The sequence below is a fragment of the Histomonas meleagridis genome, assembly GCF_020186115.1.
Source record: "Histomonas meleagridis strain 2922-C6/04-10x chromosome Unknown scaffold_61, whole genome shotgun sequence".
NCBI lineage: Eukaryota > Parabasalia > Tritrichomonadida > Dientamoebidae > Histomonas > Histomonas meleagridis.
Genome location: NW_027150931.1, coordinates 1084937 through 1101170, shown reverse-complemented (window position 1 = coordinate 1101170; position 16234 = coordinate 1084937). Strand labels below are relative to the sequence as shown.

Genomic DNA, 16234 nt, shown 5'->3' with positions numbered 1-16234 from the left:
CATCATTCCGTATAATTTTTGTGATTTCTAATGGATTAACTCCTTCATTAATTAGTTCTTTATGAAGTTTCCAATCATCTTTCGAAAGTTCTTCAAAGTTTGAATCAAAATATTCATAAAATTGATTAAATTCTATTAAATTATATACATTTTCTTTTGGAAGATAATTTGCAAAATATAAATTATTTTTAGCATAACTTGAAGGAATAATTCCTTTTTCAATCATTTTTACTAAAAAATAATTTGATTCTTGAGTTTTCATTCCACGAAGATATTCTTTGAATATATTTAAAATTGGATCTGTGTAAGGGCAAATTTGATTCTCATTGACTTCAATTAATTTTAAATATTCAAAATAAAGCCCAGGCTCTTTCATTTGGGTAACAAATGCTCTATATACAAAACGACAAATAATAATATTAAATGAATAACAAAAATTTCGATTAAATAAATTCATAGAACTCTGTACAGATAATTCCATATTATCATAATTCAGCCCAAAAATTATTTCTTCGAGTGTTTGAATCATTTGTTCCCAATTAAAATTCATCAAAAATTAAACTTATTTATACAAAAGTGACGACAAAATATAAACAATTATAAAATTTGGATTTACTTATTTCTCCTTGAGTAATTCCTCAGGTACTGATTCATAGCAAATCATCTTCGGGCTAATCATTGGCATTTCACCGTATGGTTGAATTATCATACCATAATTCAAACTTCCACAATCTTTTCCGCTAGTTGTTTTCAGGTTCAACCAACCAGTAACAGGTACTCCGACTTGCATTGCATTAATTGGGATTGCGATGACATCTGAAATTTCTTTAGATTTTGTTACGTTTTTGTCGAATAATTTAACTTCAACAGCATCGTCCATTGTTGTTAAAACGAATGAGAACACACTTCCCCATTGAGGAGTTTGTGTATTATCACATACACTTGACGTTACTGAATAGATATCAGATGAAAGCTTCAAAGAACAATAACAATCATTCTTTGATAATTTGTCAACTTTTGGAATGTTAATTGCTTCCATAAGAACGAAATGAAGTTGAAGTGGTATAAATGGCTGTGGAACAAATGCCTTTTGAAGTGGTGCTGCAAGATGTAATGATATATTAATATTTTGACCTCCAGTTCTAAAGTTTATTGTTGTATCTTTAGTTAACCCAAATCCTACGTCCATAAGTCTGAATGTTTCTTTATCAATAACTTGATCTTCTTTATAGCTATTGAAACGGATAAGTTCAAATAATAACATAGCAGTATTAAGTCCTATTACGTCAATTCCTATGATATCACTTTTACCTTGTTGTTTAGATATAATTCTTGAATATGCATAAGTTGTTGATTTTTGATTAAGGAATGAAACTCTAATATAATAATAATGTAGAAGTTGTGTATTATTTACCTTCATGTATACATGCATATTCTCACTTTCACCAGGTGAAATAGGTTGAGGATTAAATGGTACACCATCATGTGGGATAAGTTGATATTGTACTTGTACATGTCCTGGATTTAAGTCTAATTCATTTGTATATACTTTATTGAGTTCTAAATTCGTGAGTGGAATACTTTGAGGTTTAGTTTTTTCTTCAGTATGTTCAAGTGAATATTGACATAATGATATATTAAGTTTATCATTTGGCATAGGAATATATTCAAAGTCATCTGAAAATGCATTTCGTATTGTTGAATATGATGGATTTAAATCACTTTCAAGTTTGACATTTAATAATGAATTAAATCCAAGTGAACCTGAATTACCAATAACACGAACATTAAGTCGATTCATATTAAATGGTGCGTCAACGTATGATGTTTGACCAGGTGCTGTAATTTGATATATTATTTGAAGCTTAGTATTTTTATGAGTTATATCACGATGTTGTACAACACCAAGTTTATTTTGATTATAATATATATATTCTACAAGCATTGATTTCTCGTTATCATATTTATCATTGACAAATATTGTAAGAATTTCTTGTTCTATACTTCGAATAGGGATATGAAATTCTTGATTCCAAATTGGAGATTTATTATTTTCAATAGCTCTTGTGCTTTGTTCAAATGTTTTTGATTTTAATTTTACATAAGGTATAACAAATTCATTGTTAGAAAGATTATAACCTCTGGTTATTATAACATGCATCATATATTTATCTTCTGTAACTTTATCATATACTTCAACAAAATCAGTAAATTTAGGTGTGCCTTCAATTACAAGTTGATAACGAACAAATATTTTGTTTTTGTCTTCAAGTGTTAACCAGTTTTGATAAGTTTTTCCTATTTCAAGTTCACATAATTGAAGTGTAGTTTTTGTAATTTGTTTAGAATCTTTATCATTAATTTTATCCATAACATAAAATGTTATAGAATCTGTTTGAGGATTAGTAATATAATATTCAATAAATTGATACCATTGTGGTGTTGAAGTTTTATGTAATATACTTGTACATGAACCAACTTTCACATCATTTATTCCAACTTTACAATATGGATTATATTTAGATAATATTCCTGGAGTTATTTGTCCAATAATTGCTTCATTTACTTGTAGATAAAGCTTATGAAGTGTAAATGGTTGTTGATCAACAAATGGAATTTGTCCTGGTGCTGTAACATGTATTCTAATATGTAATTGTGCGTTACCTTTAAATGTTAACCATTCATCAAATACAATTGAACGTGGGAATTCCGATACATATTTCCTAAATTTACCAATTAAATCATCTTTTGAAACATGATAATCATAGTCATAAAGTTTAATTTTGAGTTTATCCCATTGATAACTTCTAATTTCTCTTGAAACTATATAATTCCATTTAGGATGTAATGTATTTCGAATTACTGGTGTATAGAAATCTTTATCTGAGAAACTAATCTTACAATAAGGATCAGCAGAATTATCAACATCTTGTGCTTCAATTCCGACTGCTTCAATAAAGTGCATATGAATCATATAATTTGAATATGATTTAAGTGGTGGTGGAGTATTAAATTGTTGTCCAATAAAGTATTCTTGACCAATTGGAAGAATTTGGCCAAAGCATCGAATGTCTTCATCAGAAAGATCAACAACTTGTCCAATAGTCATATTCGATAATGATATTATCTTTTCACATACTTTAACTGGTTCAACTCGTTCAAGAATTGGTGATGGGATCTTATAACCAGTTAATATTAATTTATCACGATTCAAATCAGTAATAATAAATGAAAAGTTTTCTTCCCATGTAAAATCAATTCTGTTAGTTGTTGATTCACAATATAAATCATTCTCAAGTTGTAAACGGAAGAACATTTCATTGTTGCCTTCCTTATTACTTTCAACTGGTTTAAGATATTGTGAAATATGGAAATGAAGTTGATTAGGTACAAATAATTGTTCAATAAATGGCGTTTGTCCTTCAGCTGCAATATGATAACGAAGTGTAACACTTCCTAATCGAGAATGATCATGATAACCTGAAAGTTTAATTGTTTCATAGTATACTTTTCCACATTGAAGTGAATTTAATGGAATTAAATGTGATGAAAGTTTAGTATCAACACCAACATTACTATCATAAAATGTAAGTTTAAATGTATCTGTTGATAAACTTGGAATATCTAAGCGGAAATATTGATTATAGTATGGGAAGCTGGATTTATCAATGGTTCGTGTAGTAAATGTTGTGTTTTTCCTTCCAATAAATTCAAGTTTAGCATATGGATTAATCTTTTGTGTGCTGAGATTGCTGGCAGATATAATGTGAACATGGAATTGTGTTCCTGTTGATGGTGATTGAAGAGGTTGTGGTGCATATGGAGCTGTATCTAATGTTAATGTATTCATTGGATCAACAAGAACTTTAAGATGAATTTGACCATAATTTTCACTTGATTTAACTGTCGGTTCAAGTGTGTAATATTCATCATAAATTAAATTAGGTTCAAATTTAGATAATGGTAATTTCAATTGACATATTGATCGATCTTTAACATTACCTTCATCATATACTTCAACAATAAGATCATCAGTGGTTTGTGAATTCATTATAAATGACATGTTTTGGAACCATTGTGGTGTAGAACTGTCTTGAATAGCTTTAGTTTTGGCTTTAGTGATATCATGCTCAAGTGAGACTTTACAGAAGCAATCGTTTTTAGTTACCTTGTCAACTCGTGGTAAATCAAATGCATCATGAATACAGACATGAACTTTGCCTGGTTTAATTTGATGTTCAACAAATGCATATTGATTAAAATCTGTCACTTGTGAGACAATATGAATTTCACCTGTACGATTACTTACTGGTAACCATTCATCTTTAATAATTCCATTGCCCATGTCTGAAACTTTATATGTAAATGTACATAATTTATCATCTTTATTGTTCTTATCATAATCATATAATACAACTTTAATAATATCTGTACCAAAACTATCAATTGGAATATGGAATATTTGATTAAATGTCGGATTTAATGATTTGAAGATAACTCGTGTCATAGAAATATATTTCTTATTAGTATCATTCTTCTTTTCTTTAAGTTTTTCACGTGTTGTTGTAAGTGCATATATTTTAACATATGCATCAGTGAGACCTCGTGGTCCATCTGCACGTGGTAAATTACGTGCTTCTTTAATATAGAAATGCGCATATCGTTGTTCACCAATAAATGGAATAATAGTTGGTTGATTATATGTAAATGGTGTGTTAATAGGTAATATAGTTATTAATACTTTACATTTACATGTAATAGAACCTTTGAGTTCAACTTCTTGTTCAACTGTTTGACCTTGTTGAATAGATTCTAATAATAATAATCCTTTAGAAATATTCTTAGATGTAATAATTTTACCTTCTTGATATTGTTCATTAAGATTAATTTGAATCTTATCATTACTTGGATCTGTTAATATAAAGCGTGATTCCATATTAAATAATCCAGTATTTGATACTAATGATGGTTCTGATTTAATCTCATCTTCTAATTGAACATCACAGAAATAATTAGTTTTATCTTTAAGTCCTTGAATTTCTGTTAATCGGAAATGTGCTTCAAATGGTATAAATGGATTTTGAACAAATGGAATATCACCTTTGTTAGTTAAATGATAAATGACATGAAGTGTACCACCTTTGGATGACCCAAATGAATTCAAATCAATATATTGATCATATACAACTCCTGGTTCAATAGAACGTAATAAAAAATGATGTATATGAAATCGCTTTGTCTTTATCATATAATGTAATCTTAAATTCATCACTATTTAAAAATAACTTTATCAAATGTAAATGTTTGATTCCAATATGGCATACTAGAATTCTCAATAAGTCGCGTCTTTTGAATAGTTTTATCACGTCCAACAAATTCTAATTTACAATATGGATTAACCGTACCAATAATTTTAGATTTGGCATTAGATAAATCAATGATTTTAATATTAAATTGAACATTACCTGCTGGCTTAAGTGATGGTTTATGTGCATATGATGCTGTATCTAATGTTAATGTATTCAGTGGATCAACAAGAACTTTAAGATGAATTTGTCCTTTCATTTCTTTAGTTTCAACTGTCGGTTCAAGTGAATAATAATCATCATAAATTAAATTAGGTTCAAATGTAGATAATGGTAATTTCAATTGACATATTGATCGATCTTTAACATTACCTTCATCAAAGATTTCAACTTTAAGAATATCAGTAGTTTGTGAATTCATTATAAATGACATGTTTTGGAACCATTGTGGTGTAGAACTATCTTGAATAGCAATGGTATTAGTAGTACTAATATCATGTTCAAGTGATACTTTACAGAAACAATCGTTTTCACTCGTTTTATCAACTCGTGGTAAATCAAATGCATCATGAATACAGACATGAACTTTGCCTGGTTTAATTTGATGTTCAACAAATGCATATTGATTAAAATCTGTCACTTGTGAGACAATATGAATTTCACCTGTACGATTACTTACTGGTAACCATTCATCTTTAATAATTCCATTGCCCATGTCTGAAACTTTATATGTAAATGTACATAATTTATCATCTTTATTGTTCTTATCATAATCATATAATACAACTTTAATAATATCTGTACCAAAACTATCAATTGGAATATGGAATATTTGATTAAATGTCGGATTTAATGATTTGAAGATAACTCGTGTCATAGAAATATATTTCTTATTAGTATCATTCTTCTTTTCTTTAAGTTTTTCACGTGTTGTTGTAAGTGCATATATTTTAACATATGCATCAGTGAGACCTCGTGGTCCATCTGCACGTGGTAAATTACGTGCTTCTTTAATATAGAAATGCGCATATCGTTGTTCACCAATAAATGGAATAATAGTTGGTTGATTATATGTAAATGGTGTGTTAATAGGTAATATAGTTATTAATACTTTACATTTACATGTAATAGAACCTTTGAGTTCAACTTCTTGTTCAACTGTTTGACCTTGTTGAATAGATTCTAATAATAATAATCCTTTAGAAATATTCTTAGATGTAATAATTTTACCTTCTTGATATTGTTCATTAAGATTAATTTGAATCTTATCATTACTTGGATCTGTTAATATAAAGCGTGATTCCATATTAAATAATCCAGTATTTGATACTAATGATGGTTCTGATTTAATCTCATCTTCTAATTGAACATCACAGAAATAATTAGTTTTATCTTTAAGTCCTTGAATTTCTGTTAATCGGAAATGTGCTTCAAATGGTATAAATGGATTTTGAACAAATGGAATATCACCTTTGTTAGTTAAATGATAAATGACATGAAGTGTACCACCTTTGGATGACCCAAATGAATTCAAATCAATATATTGATCATATACAACTCCTGGTTCAATAGAACGTAATAAAAATGATGTATATGAAATCGCTTTGTCTTTATCATATAATGTAATCTTAAATTCATCACTATTTAAAATAACTTTATCAAATGTAAATGTTTGATTCCAATATGGCATACTAGAATTCTCAATAAGTCGCGTCTTTTGAATAGTTTTATCACGTCCAACAAATTCTAATTTACAATATGGATTAACCGTACCAATAATTTTAGATTTGGCATTAGATAAATCAATGATTTTAATATTAAATTGAACATTACCTGCTGGCTTAAGTGATGGTTTATGTGCATATGATGCTGTATCTAATGTTAATGTATTCAGTGGATCAACAAGAACTTTAAGATGAATTTTTCCATTTGTATCTTTGATTTTATCATTAGATCCCTCTAAATTATAATAATCATCATAAATTAAATTAGGTTCAAATGTAGATAATGGTAATTTCAATTGACATATTGATCGATCTTTAACATTACCTTCATCAAAGATTTCAACTTTAAGAATATCAGTAGTTTGTGAATTCATTATAAATGACATGTTTTGGAACCATTGTGGTGTAGAACTATCTTGAATAGCAATGGTATTAGTAGTACTAATATCATGTTCAAGTGATACTTTACAGAAACAATCGTTTTCACTCGTTTTATCAACTCGTGGTAAATCAAATGCATCATGAATACAGACATGAACTTTGCCTGGTTTAATTTGATGTTCAACAAATGCATATTGATTAAAATCTGTCACTTGTGAGACAATATGAATTTCACCTGTACGATTACTTACTGGTAACCATTCATCTTTAATAATTCCATTGCCCATGTCTGAAACTTTATATGTAAATGTACATAATTTATCATCTTTATTGTTCTTATCATAATCATATAATACAACTTTAATAATATCTGTACCAAAACTATCAATTGGAATATGGAATATTTGATTAAATGTCGGATTTAATGATTTGAAGATAACTCGTGTCATAGAAATATATTTCTTATTAGTATCATTCTTCTTTTCTTTAAGTTTTTCACGTGTTGTTGTAAGTGCATATATTTTTAACATATGCATCAGTGAGACCTCGTGGTCCATCTGCACGTGGTAAATTACGTGCTTCTTTAATATAGAAATGCGCATATCGTTGTTCACCAATAAATGGAATAATAGTTGGTTGATTATATGTAAATGGTGTGTTAATAGGTAATATAGTTATTAATACTTTACATTTACATGTAATAGAACCTTTGAGTTCAACTTCTTGTTCAACTGTTTGACCTTGTTGAATAGATTCTAATAATAATAATCCTTTAGAAATATTCTTAGATGTAATAATTTTACCTTCTTGATATTGTTCATTAAGATTAATTTGAATCTTATCATTACTTGGATCTGTTAATATAAAGCGTGATTCCATATTAAATAATCCAGTATTTGATACTAATGATGGTTCTGATTTAATCTCATCTTCTAATTGAACATCACAGAAATAATTAGTTTTATCTTTAAGTCCTTGAATTTCTGTTAATCGGAAATGTGCTTCAAATGGTATAAATGGATTTTGAACAAATGGAATATCACCTTTGTTAGTTAAATGATAAATGACATGAAGTCTTCCTCCTTTATCTTCTTTATAAGGAATCATATCAATATATTTATCATATACAACACCTGGTTCAAGAGTTTTTAGTGCAAATGATGTATATGAAATTAGATCATCTTTTAATTTATCTTTATCCATTATTATAAATCTGAATTCATCACTATTCAAACTTTTAACTTTAAAGAAGAAATCTTGATTCCATAATGGATTCAACGAGTTATCAATAATACGAGATTTCTGAATAGTATCATCACGACCAATAAATTGCATTGAGCAATAACCATCACTTCCTGTTACATCCATAGTTGGAAGATTCGTAGCGCCAATTAATCTAACATTAAATTGTAATGATTCACATTGTGGAAGAGGTGGCTTAGGATCAATAATTCCTTTAAATGGTTCAACGTTAGGGTTATCATGATGTAATATTAATCTAATTTTACCTCCATTCTTATAAGATTTACATGGTACTAAATCATACCATTTATCTGTTACATGGCCAAACTCTAATGATGAAAGTGGAATTTCTAATGAAGATACTTCTGTATTCTTTACACCTTGATCTTTTAATACTAATTTGAATATATCTTTTTCTGAATTTGTTACAATAACTTTTTGCTTTTCGAACCATTGTGGTGAAAGTGTATTATCTTTAACACTTGTTCTCTTCTTCTTTAAATCTTCTACAAATCCAAATACACAATATGGATCTGTTTTACCAAGTGTATCAACTTTAGGAATATCCATAGCTTCAGCGATTTCTACGTTAAGAATAGTTGGAACAAATGGAACATTAATGAATTTAGGTTGAAATGCTCCAGCTAAATGAATGATTAAATGTATTGATGTAGATGTATTACTTGAAGTTGACATTTTGAGGTTGTAGAACTTGTCATTAACAATTCCATATTCTAATTCGCAAACATTTAATATTAATGAACCGATTTTATCATCTTTTCCAACTTTATCATGATCATATAATACTAATTCAAATTGATCGGATTCTAGACATTTTATAGGGAAATGGAATTCTTGATTCCAACTTGGAGTAAGTGTTTTAGGTTTAATTTCTGTTTTAACTGGTTCATCTCTATCTATTATTCTAAGTTTACAATATGTATCAGCAAGTCCATTATTATCCATTGCAGGAACGCCAGTAGCTTCAAGAACTTTAACATATAATGTAACTTCATCAATTGTTGCTGGTGGTAAATTAGCATCAAGGAATGGCATTTGATTTGGCGATCCAAGTTGAACATACAAATGTGTACTTCCTCCATTTGAAAGTGGAATATTTTGTTCACTTGTAACTTCATATTGTAATGATTTTAATGGGAATTCACATTTACCGATTAATGATTTCGTTGCATCATTTGAATAATCTAAACAAAGAATATCTGACTTTGGATCTGTTACTAAGAAGAAGAATTCTTGATTATATGTTGGATTTAATGTATTTTGTTTAATTGAACTTCTTTGAGCATTAGTATCATTCTTAAGTTTGATGGTAAACATTGAGTTAACTTTTTTATCTTTGCATTTTGTATCTTTAATATCAACTACACGAACATTTAATTGATATGGAATAAATGGTACATTTGTATAAGGAATTTGATTAGGTGCAACAATTTGATATTTCATTTCAATTTGTCCTCCATATTTATTTCCATGAACAGGAGTGAAATCGAATTTTCCATATTGAACAATACCTGGAGGAATTGTATTTAATGGAATATCATAAATTGATATTTTATCATCTTTTCCAACTGCATCATGATCCATAAGTTCAATACGAAGGATATCTGATCCAAGACTTAAGACATCCAATTTAAGTTGATCATCCCAACATGGATTAAGTGTCTTATTTAAGATTCGACTTTTAACAACTTCTTTACGTCCAATAAATGAAAGTGTACAATAAGGATCTGCTTTACCATTTGCATCAACAGCAGGAATATTAAATCCTTGAATTAAATGAACATGAAGTGTTAATTTATCACTTGCTGGAAGTGGTGGAGGAGGCACAGGAGTTCCTTGCCATGCAGGTATATCTGATGGAGAAATGTGAATCTTTAATTTAATTTTTCCTGCATTTTTAACATTTTTAGCTGGCTTCATATCAAACCATTGATTATAAATATAACCAATTTCAAAGCCTTTTAATGGTAATGTAAGATAACCCATATCTTCATCTTTGAGTTTATCTTTATCTCTCATTACAATATTTAAGCAATCATTTTGTAAAGATGTAATCAAGAAGTCATAATTAATCCACCATTGAGGTGATAATGTATTTTCTTCAACAAATGTTACTTTAGGACGAACATCATTTGAGATTGTTATTGAACAATATGGATCACTTAAAGAACCAATATCCATCTTTGGTAAATCTTTAGCTTCACATACACATAAATGTGCAACATAAGGTTTAAATGGTTGTTCATAAAATGCAACTTGCCCAGCATCTGCAAGATGTATAATCATATGTACTTTTCCTCCTTTTTTAACACCTTTATGTGGTGCAAAATCAAACCATCTATCTAATACAACTCCAGGTTGTAATTGCGAAATGTCAAGCATATATTTACCAATTTTATCATCACCACCAACTTCATCATAATCGAAAAGTCCAATTTTCATTGTATCTGTTCCAATACTTTTAACTTCGAAATGAAAATCTTGATTCCAAACAGGTGTTAATGTCTTCTTAATGATCTTTGATTTTACTGGTTTATCTTTTCTTCCTAACATTGCAAATTTAACATATGGATCACTTTTACCATTAAGATCCATTGCTGGAATATCTGTACCTTCAATCAAACGAATATTTAATGTAACAGTATTACCAATATATCCATCTGGCTGTAATAATGGAAGTCCAGGAAATGCTGGTTTTCCATATTCTTCACGATTAAATATAAGTGAAATCTTTGATTTTGTTTTTGGTAAATCATAAGTCTTTTCAACATTTTTACCAAGTGCAAAATCTGAAAATGGTAAAGTTAATATTGATAATTGTTGTTCCTTTTTATTTGTTGTCCATAATTCAACGATAAATTTATCTTCTAAACCATCAGTAACATAGAAATGAAATTCTTCATTCCATTTATTATCTGATTTAACTTTAGTTGATTGATATTTCTTATCATTTGAATAATAAAGTCTGAAATATGCATCAGGCCCACAATTTTGACCTGTTAAAACACGTACATGGAACATTTGAAACATAAATTGAGCTGGAACAAATGGAACATCTGTTTTCCTTGCAAGATGATATTCTAAATATAATTTTCCTCTATATTTATTTGGATTACTTGATTTTGTAATATTAAATTCACCATTATTAATAATTCCTGGTTGAATTGTATAAATTGGAATTTGTACATGTCCAATTACATCATCTTTTCCTACTGCATCATGATCATAAACATCGATATTTAATATATCTGTTGATACACTTAAAACATTTAATGCAAAGAATTCATTCCAAACTGGATTTAATTCTTTATGAATTGTTGATGTCTTTTCTTTCTTATTCTTTTGATCATTCATCATTAAAACACAATATGGATCACTAAAACCATTTGAATCCATTGCTGGTAAATCAACAGCACGAACAACATTGACATAAAGTGTAAGACCCGAATCAAATGGTTTTAATTCTTTTGTAGTTTTAGGCTTTTCTTTACGTGATTTATGTTTCTTATAATGACCAGAACTTGATTTTCCATGATGTTCTTTCTTATGCTTCGATTTTTCTTGTTTCATTCTTTCTAATTTAAGTTTATGTTGTTTAATTCTTTCATTCCTTTGTGATTCGTCAAGTGATCTAAATGAAATACCTTGGAATGGTGTAACACCATCAAGAACGAAATCGAAATAAATATGTAAATCACCTCCATAATCTACACCTTTAACTGGATTTAATGTTACCCAAAGATCTTTAACGCCAGGTTCAGAGAATATTTCTAATGGAATATCAACAGATCCGATTGGTCTATCTTTTCCTACATTAGAATCTAACATTTCCACTTGAAATACTTGAGTTACTACATCATGACATGTATAAATAAATGTTTGATTCCATACTGGATACATTGTATCATCTTGAACTGATGTTTTATCCCAATTTTTGTTTTTATTTAATTTCACTTTACAATATGCATCAGTTTTTCCAAACGTATCCATTTTAGGGATATTTAATGCTTCCATAACATGTACATAAAGATTACCGAATTGTAATTGCATTGGTGTAAATGGTGCAAGTCCTTCTGGAACTAATTGATACATAATATGCATTGAACCATTTGATGTTGAACTATTTTTATAAATTTCAACCCATTTATCAACAAATCCACAACTTTTAAGTTCATTTCCTGGAATTCTAATGCTTCCAATAAGATCATCTTTGCCAACTCCATCATAATCATAAACTTCAATGACATAAGTAGAAGTATCAACATTAGAAACATTAAATGAGAATACAGAGTTCCAACGTGGGTTTAATGTCTTTTTGATTATTCTTGTCTTCTTTTTGTTTGCTGAATCTGATGTATCATAAATAACACAATATGGATCACTAGAATTTCCAATGTCCATTGCTTTAAGGTTCTTAATTTCAACGATCTTGAAAAAGGCTTGAAGTGAATCTGGTGGTGAAACAGGATCTTCAAGTTCTCCTGCAAATGGAATATCTTGAATTGCACATGGATGGATAGCGAGTCTGATTTGGCCGATCTTTTTGTTTTCTTTGACAGACATCAAGTCAAACCATTGCTTGGTTACGGTTCCTGGTTGAAGTGCGCTAAGTTGTATTGAAGTAGTTGCAATTGATTCTTTTTCATTTATTGATACTTTGATTATTTTTTCATCAAACGTACATGTAATAAATGTAAATTCTTGTTCCCATATAACACTATCTGTGTATTTTTCACTTCTTGTGCTTTGAGTAAAATTATCAATTGTTAAATCACATGTAACAGTACCAACGCTACGATCAAGCTTGGCTTCAATAGCGCGTATATGAGTAAGATTGATTTGGAATGGGCGAGCAACAAATGGGACATCATTTAAATCTGCAAGATGATATACTAAATGAATCCTTGGATTCTTTGTCAAACGCATTATTGGATGCATTTCATACCAATCATCATAAATTGTGCCTGGTGCAAGATATTTTGGTTCGATTGTGTAATCTGCTATCACATCATCTTTTCCTACTTTGTCGTAGTCGATCAAAGTAATACTTAAGGTGTCGTCGTTGAAGTTGTTTATTGGAATATGATATTCATTTCTCCACATAGGCTTTAATGAATTTTCAATTTTTCTTGTTTCATATTTTAATTTCCCGATTTTAAGTTTGCAATAGCCGTCGCATAGAGAGCCTACGTCGACTTTCGGTAAGTCTTCGGCTTCGATGACTTTAATGTGTAAAAGCATTTTTGATCAGAAAAATGAGAAAAATGTAAAGAAAAATTGAAATATTTACACAAGATATATTATCAAAACAGACAACGTTCTAACAAAAAGTTCAATTGAAAATATGTGCGTAATTTGTTTCGGTTAAAATTATCAACCCTTTTTTGATCATCTTTTTTTAACCTCAAATGAGTGTGCAAACTTCCTTTTATTGACAATTTAGTTAGAACATTTCATTATAATTTCAACAAAACAAAAAATTTTAGAAAATTGATTACCAAAAATTATGATATATTTCTAAATTAAGAAGTTAATGTTTTTCTCTTGTTTACTCCAAGTTAATGTTGACCTTTGTTACTTTGAATTCGTTATCCTTTGCGAGGATATCACTATATTGAACAAATGGATGTGGTTCTGGTTCCTTCTGCTCCCATTGATCTGGTGTGAGGAAGGAATATGTAGCTTCTATTGCCTTGTATGTAGCAACAAGGAAGTTAGCAGATGTCTTAGTGTTACCAATTGATGATGTGAAGAGATCTTCAAAGCCGGCCATGGCCAAGAGCTTCTTAGCGACTGAACCAGCAACAATGCCTGAACCACGTGGTGCTGGAATGAGTCTAACACGAACTGATCCACATTTGCCTGTAACTGTATTTGGTACAGTATGTGGCTGGCCAATCTTGTTACCCCAGTAACCGCGACGTACTGGAAGAATAGAAAGCTTTGCATAAATTAAAGCACCTTTGATTGCGTTAGCAACTTCAGCAGATGTTTTGATACCAAGACCAACGTGTCCATCATAGTCACCAACGGCAACAACTGCCTTAAATCGTGTACGTTGACCTGCACGTGTTTGTTTCTGAACTGGCATAATCTTCATGACTTCATCCTTTAAATTATCGCCCAAAAGGTGATCAATAATTTCTGGCTCCTTAATTGGCATAGCATGGAGATATATTTGTTCGATAGATGTGATACGACCAGAAAGAACTAAACGTCCTAATTTGGTCTTTGGCTGCCACTTATCTTTTGCTCCTGGAGCACCACGTGGACGTTCACGTTGACGTCCACGCATTCCACCTTGACGCCTTTCAGTTCCACCTTGTTTTGGGGGTTGTTCAGACATAGCAAAGAAAGGTTCGGCCAAACCACCAAACCGTTTTTTGGTATACCCCAAAAATCTTTCCAAACCAAAACAAAAGCAAACAACAGAATAAGCATGTTCAAGGTAAATATTCCTAAATTAATAACCTATGCAAACGTGAAATTTGTGGAATATAAATTTTTTTTTTGTATCTTCAAAATTAAGAGTTAAATTGCATTTTCATAAAACAAATTACAATTTATTAAATTAATAAATAGTTCTACTCTCTTGTCAGTTTGTCGAAAAATTGATGCTGTAAAGCCTCTTTTGCCGAAATTCTTTTCATATGATCCACAGTTAACAACTTTTTCAACAAATCTAAGGCATCATTATCTCTCAACTCAGGATTCATTTCTGAAACCATTTGTCCCCATTTTGGGAAATTATACTCTGGCATAGCTGATAAATATGCATCGCATACCTCAATTCCTAATTCATCTGCATACACAAGAATCGAAGATCCAGAAAGCAAATCTGCAATTTCACCAATTATTTCATCATGAGATCGGCCTTGGAAAAAAGGATATCTTATAAGCATTTCACCCATTGTAACCCCGACAGCCCAGATATCAACACCATAATCGTATAGGAGATAGCCAAGGAGAAGTTCTGGCGCTTTATATCTGAGTGTTCCAACTCCTGGAGAATATTGACGTTTCGGAATATAAAGTTCGGCAAGACCCCAATCTATTATAGCAAGTTCACGCTGCGTATGGTTGATGAGTACATTATCTGGTTTTATGTCTCGATGCATTATTCCTAGAGAATGACATTTATCTAAAGTTTGAAGTAATTTATATATGTAATACCGGATATCATCAATAGTAAACTGGGGAAATAATGTTCGACATTTTTGATTAACAAAAAAATCTGATATTAATGAAATTGTTCCTGTTAATTTATCTTGAACAACATCACGAATATTAATAACATTAGGGCAAGACTTCACTGCATTGGTAAAATATATTTCTCGTTTTATAAAATCTGTATGTACTTCACGATATGATTTTATTGCATATAAATTTCCTGATTTATCTTTGGCTTTGAAAGCAACACAAAAACGCCCTGAACCTATATAGCCAATGATTTCGTATTTTTCTATGTTACCATAATTAAAAGTAATGTTTTCAAATTGAAAAAAATTAGAAATTGAAGAATTTACATTAGCATATACTCTTGAAATACTATTTATCCTG

The 16234-nt window shown here is 29.7% G+C and overlaps 4 protein-coding genes across 4 annotated transcripts; all 4 read right to left on the bottom strand.

Moving 5' to 3' along the window:
• Positions 1-616: 616 nt before the first annotated feature.
• On the bottom strand, positions 617-7698 carry GO595_010400 (extended synaptotagmin-1; the record flags this gene model as incomplete). Its single annotated transcript, XM_067913075.1, has 2 exons — positions 617-5190; positions 5325-7698. 2 exons carry the CDS (start codon positions 7696-7698, stop codon positions 617-619), a joined length of 6948 nt encoding a protein of 2315 aa, XP_067769138.1.
• Positions 7699-7906: 208 nt separating this feature from the next.
• Positions 7907-13915, bottom strand: GO595_010399 (C2 domain containing protein; the record flags this gene model as incomplete). Its single annotated transcript, XM_067913074.1, has 1 exon — positions 7907-13915. The coding sequence occupies one exon, from the start codon at positions 13913-13915 to the stop codon at positions 7907-7909; it is 6009 nt and encodes a 2002-aa protein (XP_067769137.1).
• A 307-nt stretch (positions 13916-14222) lies between these two features.
• Positions 14223-15020, bottom strand: GO595_010398 (40S ribosomal protein S2-1; the record flags this gene model as incomplete). Its single annotated transcript, XM_067913073.1, has 1 exon — positions 14223-15020. The coding sequence occupies one exon, from the start codon at positions 15018-15020 to the stop codon at positions 14223-14225; it is 798 nt and encodes a 265-aa protein (XP_067769136.1).
• Positions 15021-15258: 238 nt separating this feature from the next.
• GO595_010397 (CMGC family protein kinase) lies at positions 15259-15792 on the bottom strand (the record flags this gene model as incomplete). Its single annotated transcript, XM_067913072.1, has 1 exon — positions 15259-15792. One exon carries the CDS (start codon positions 15790-15792, stop codon positions 15259-15261), a length of 534 nt encoding a protein of 177 aa, XP_067769135.1.
• Positions 15793-16234: the final 442 nt, after the last annotated feature.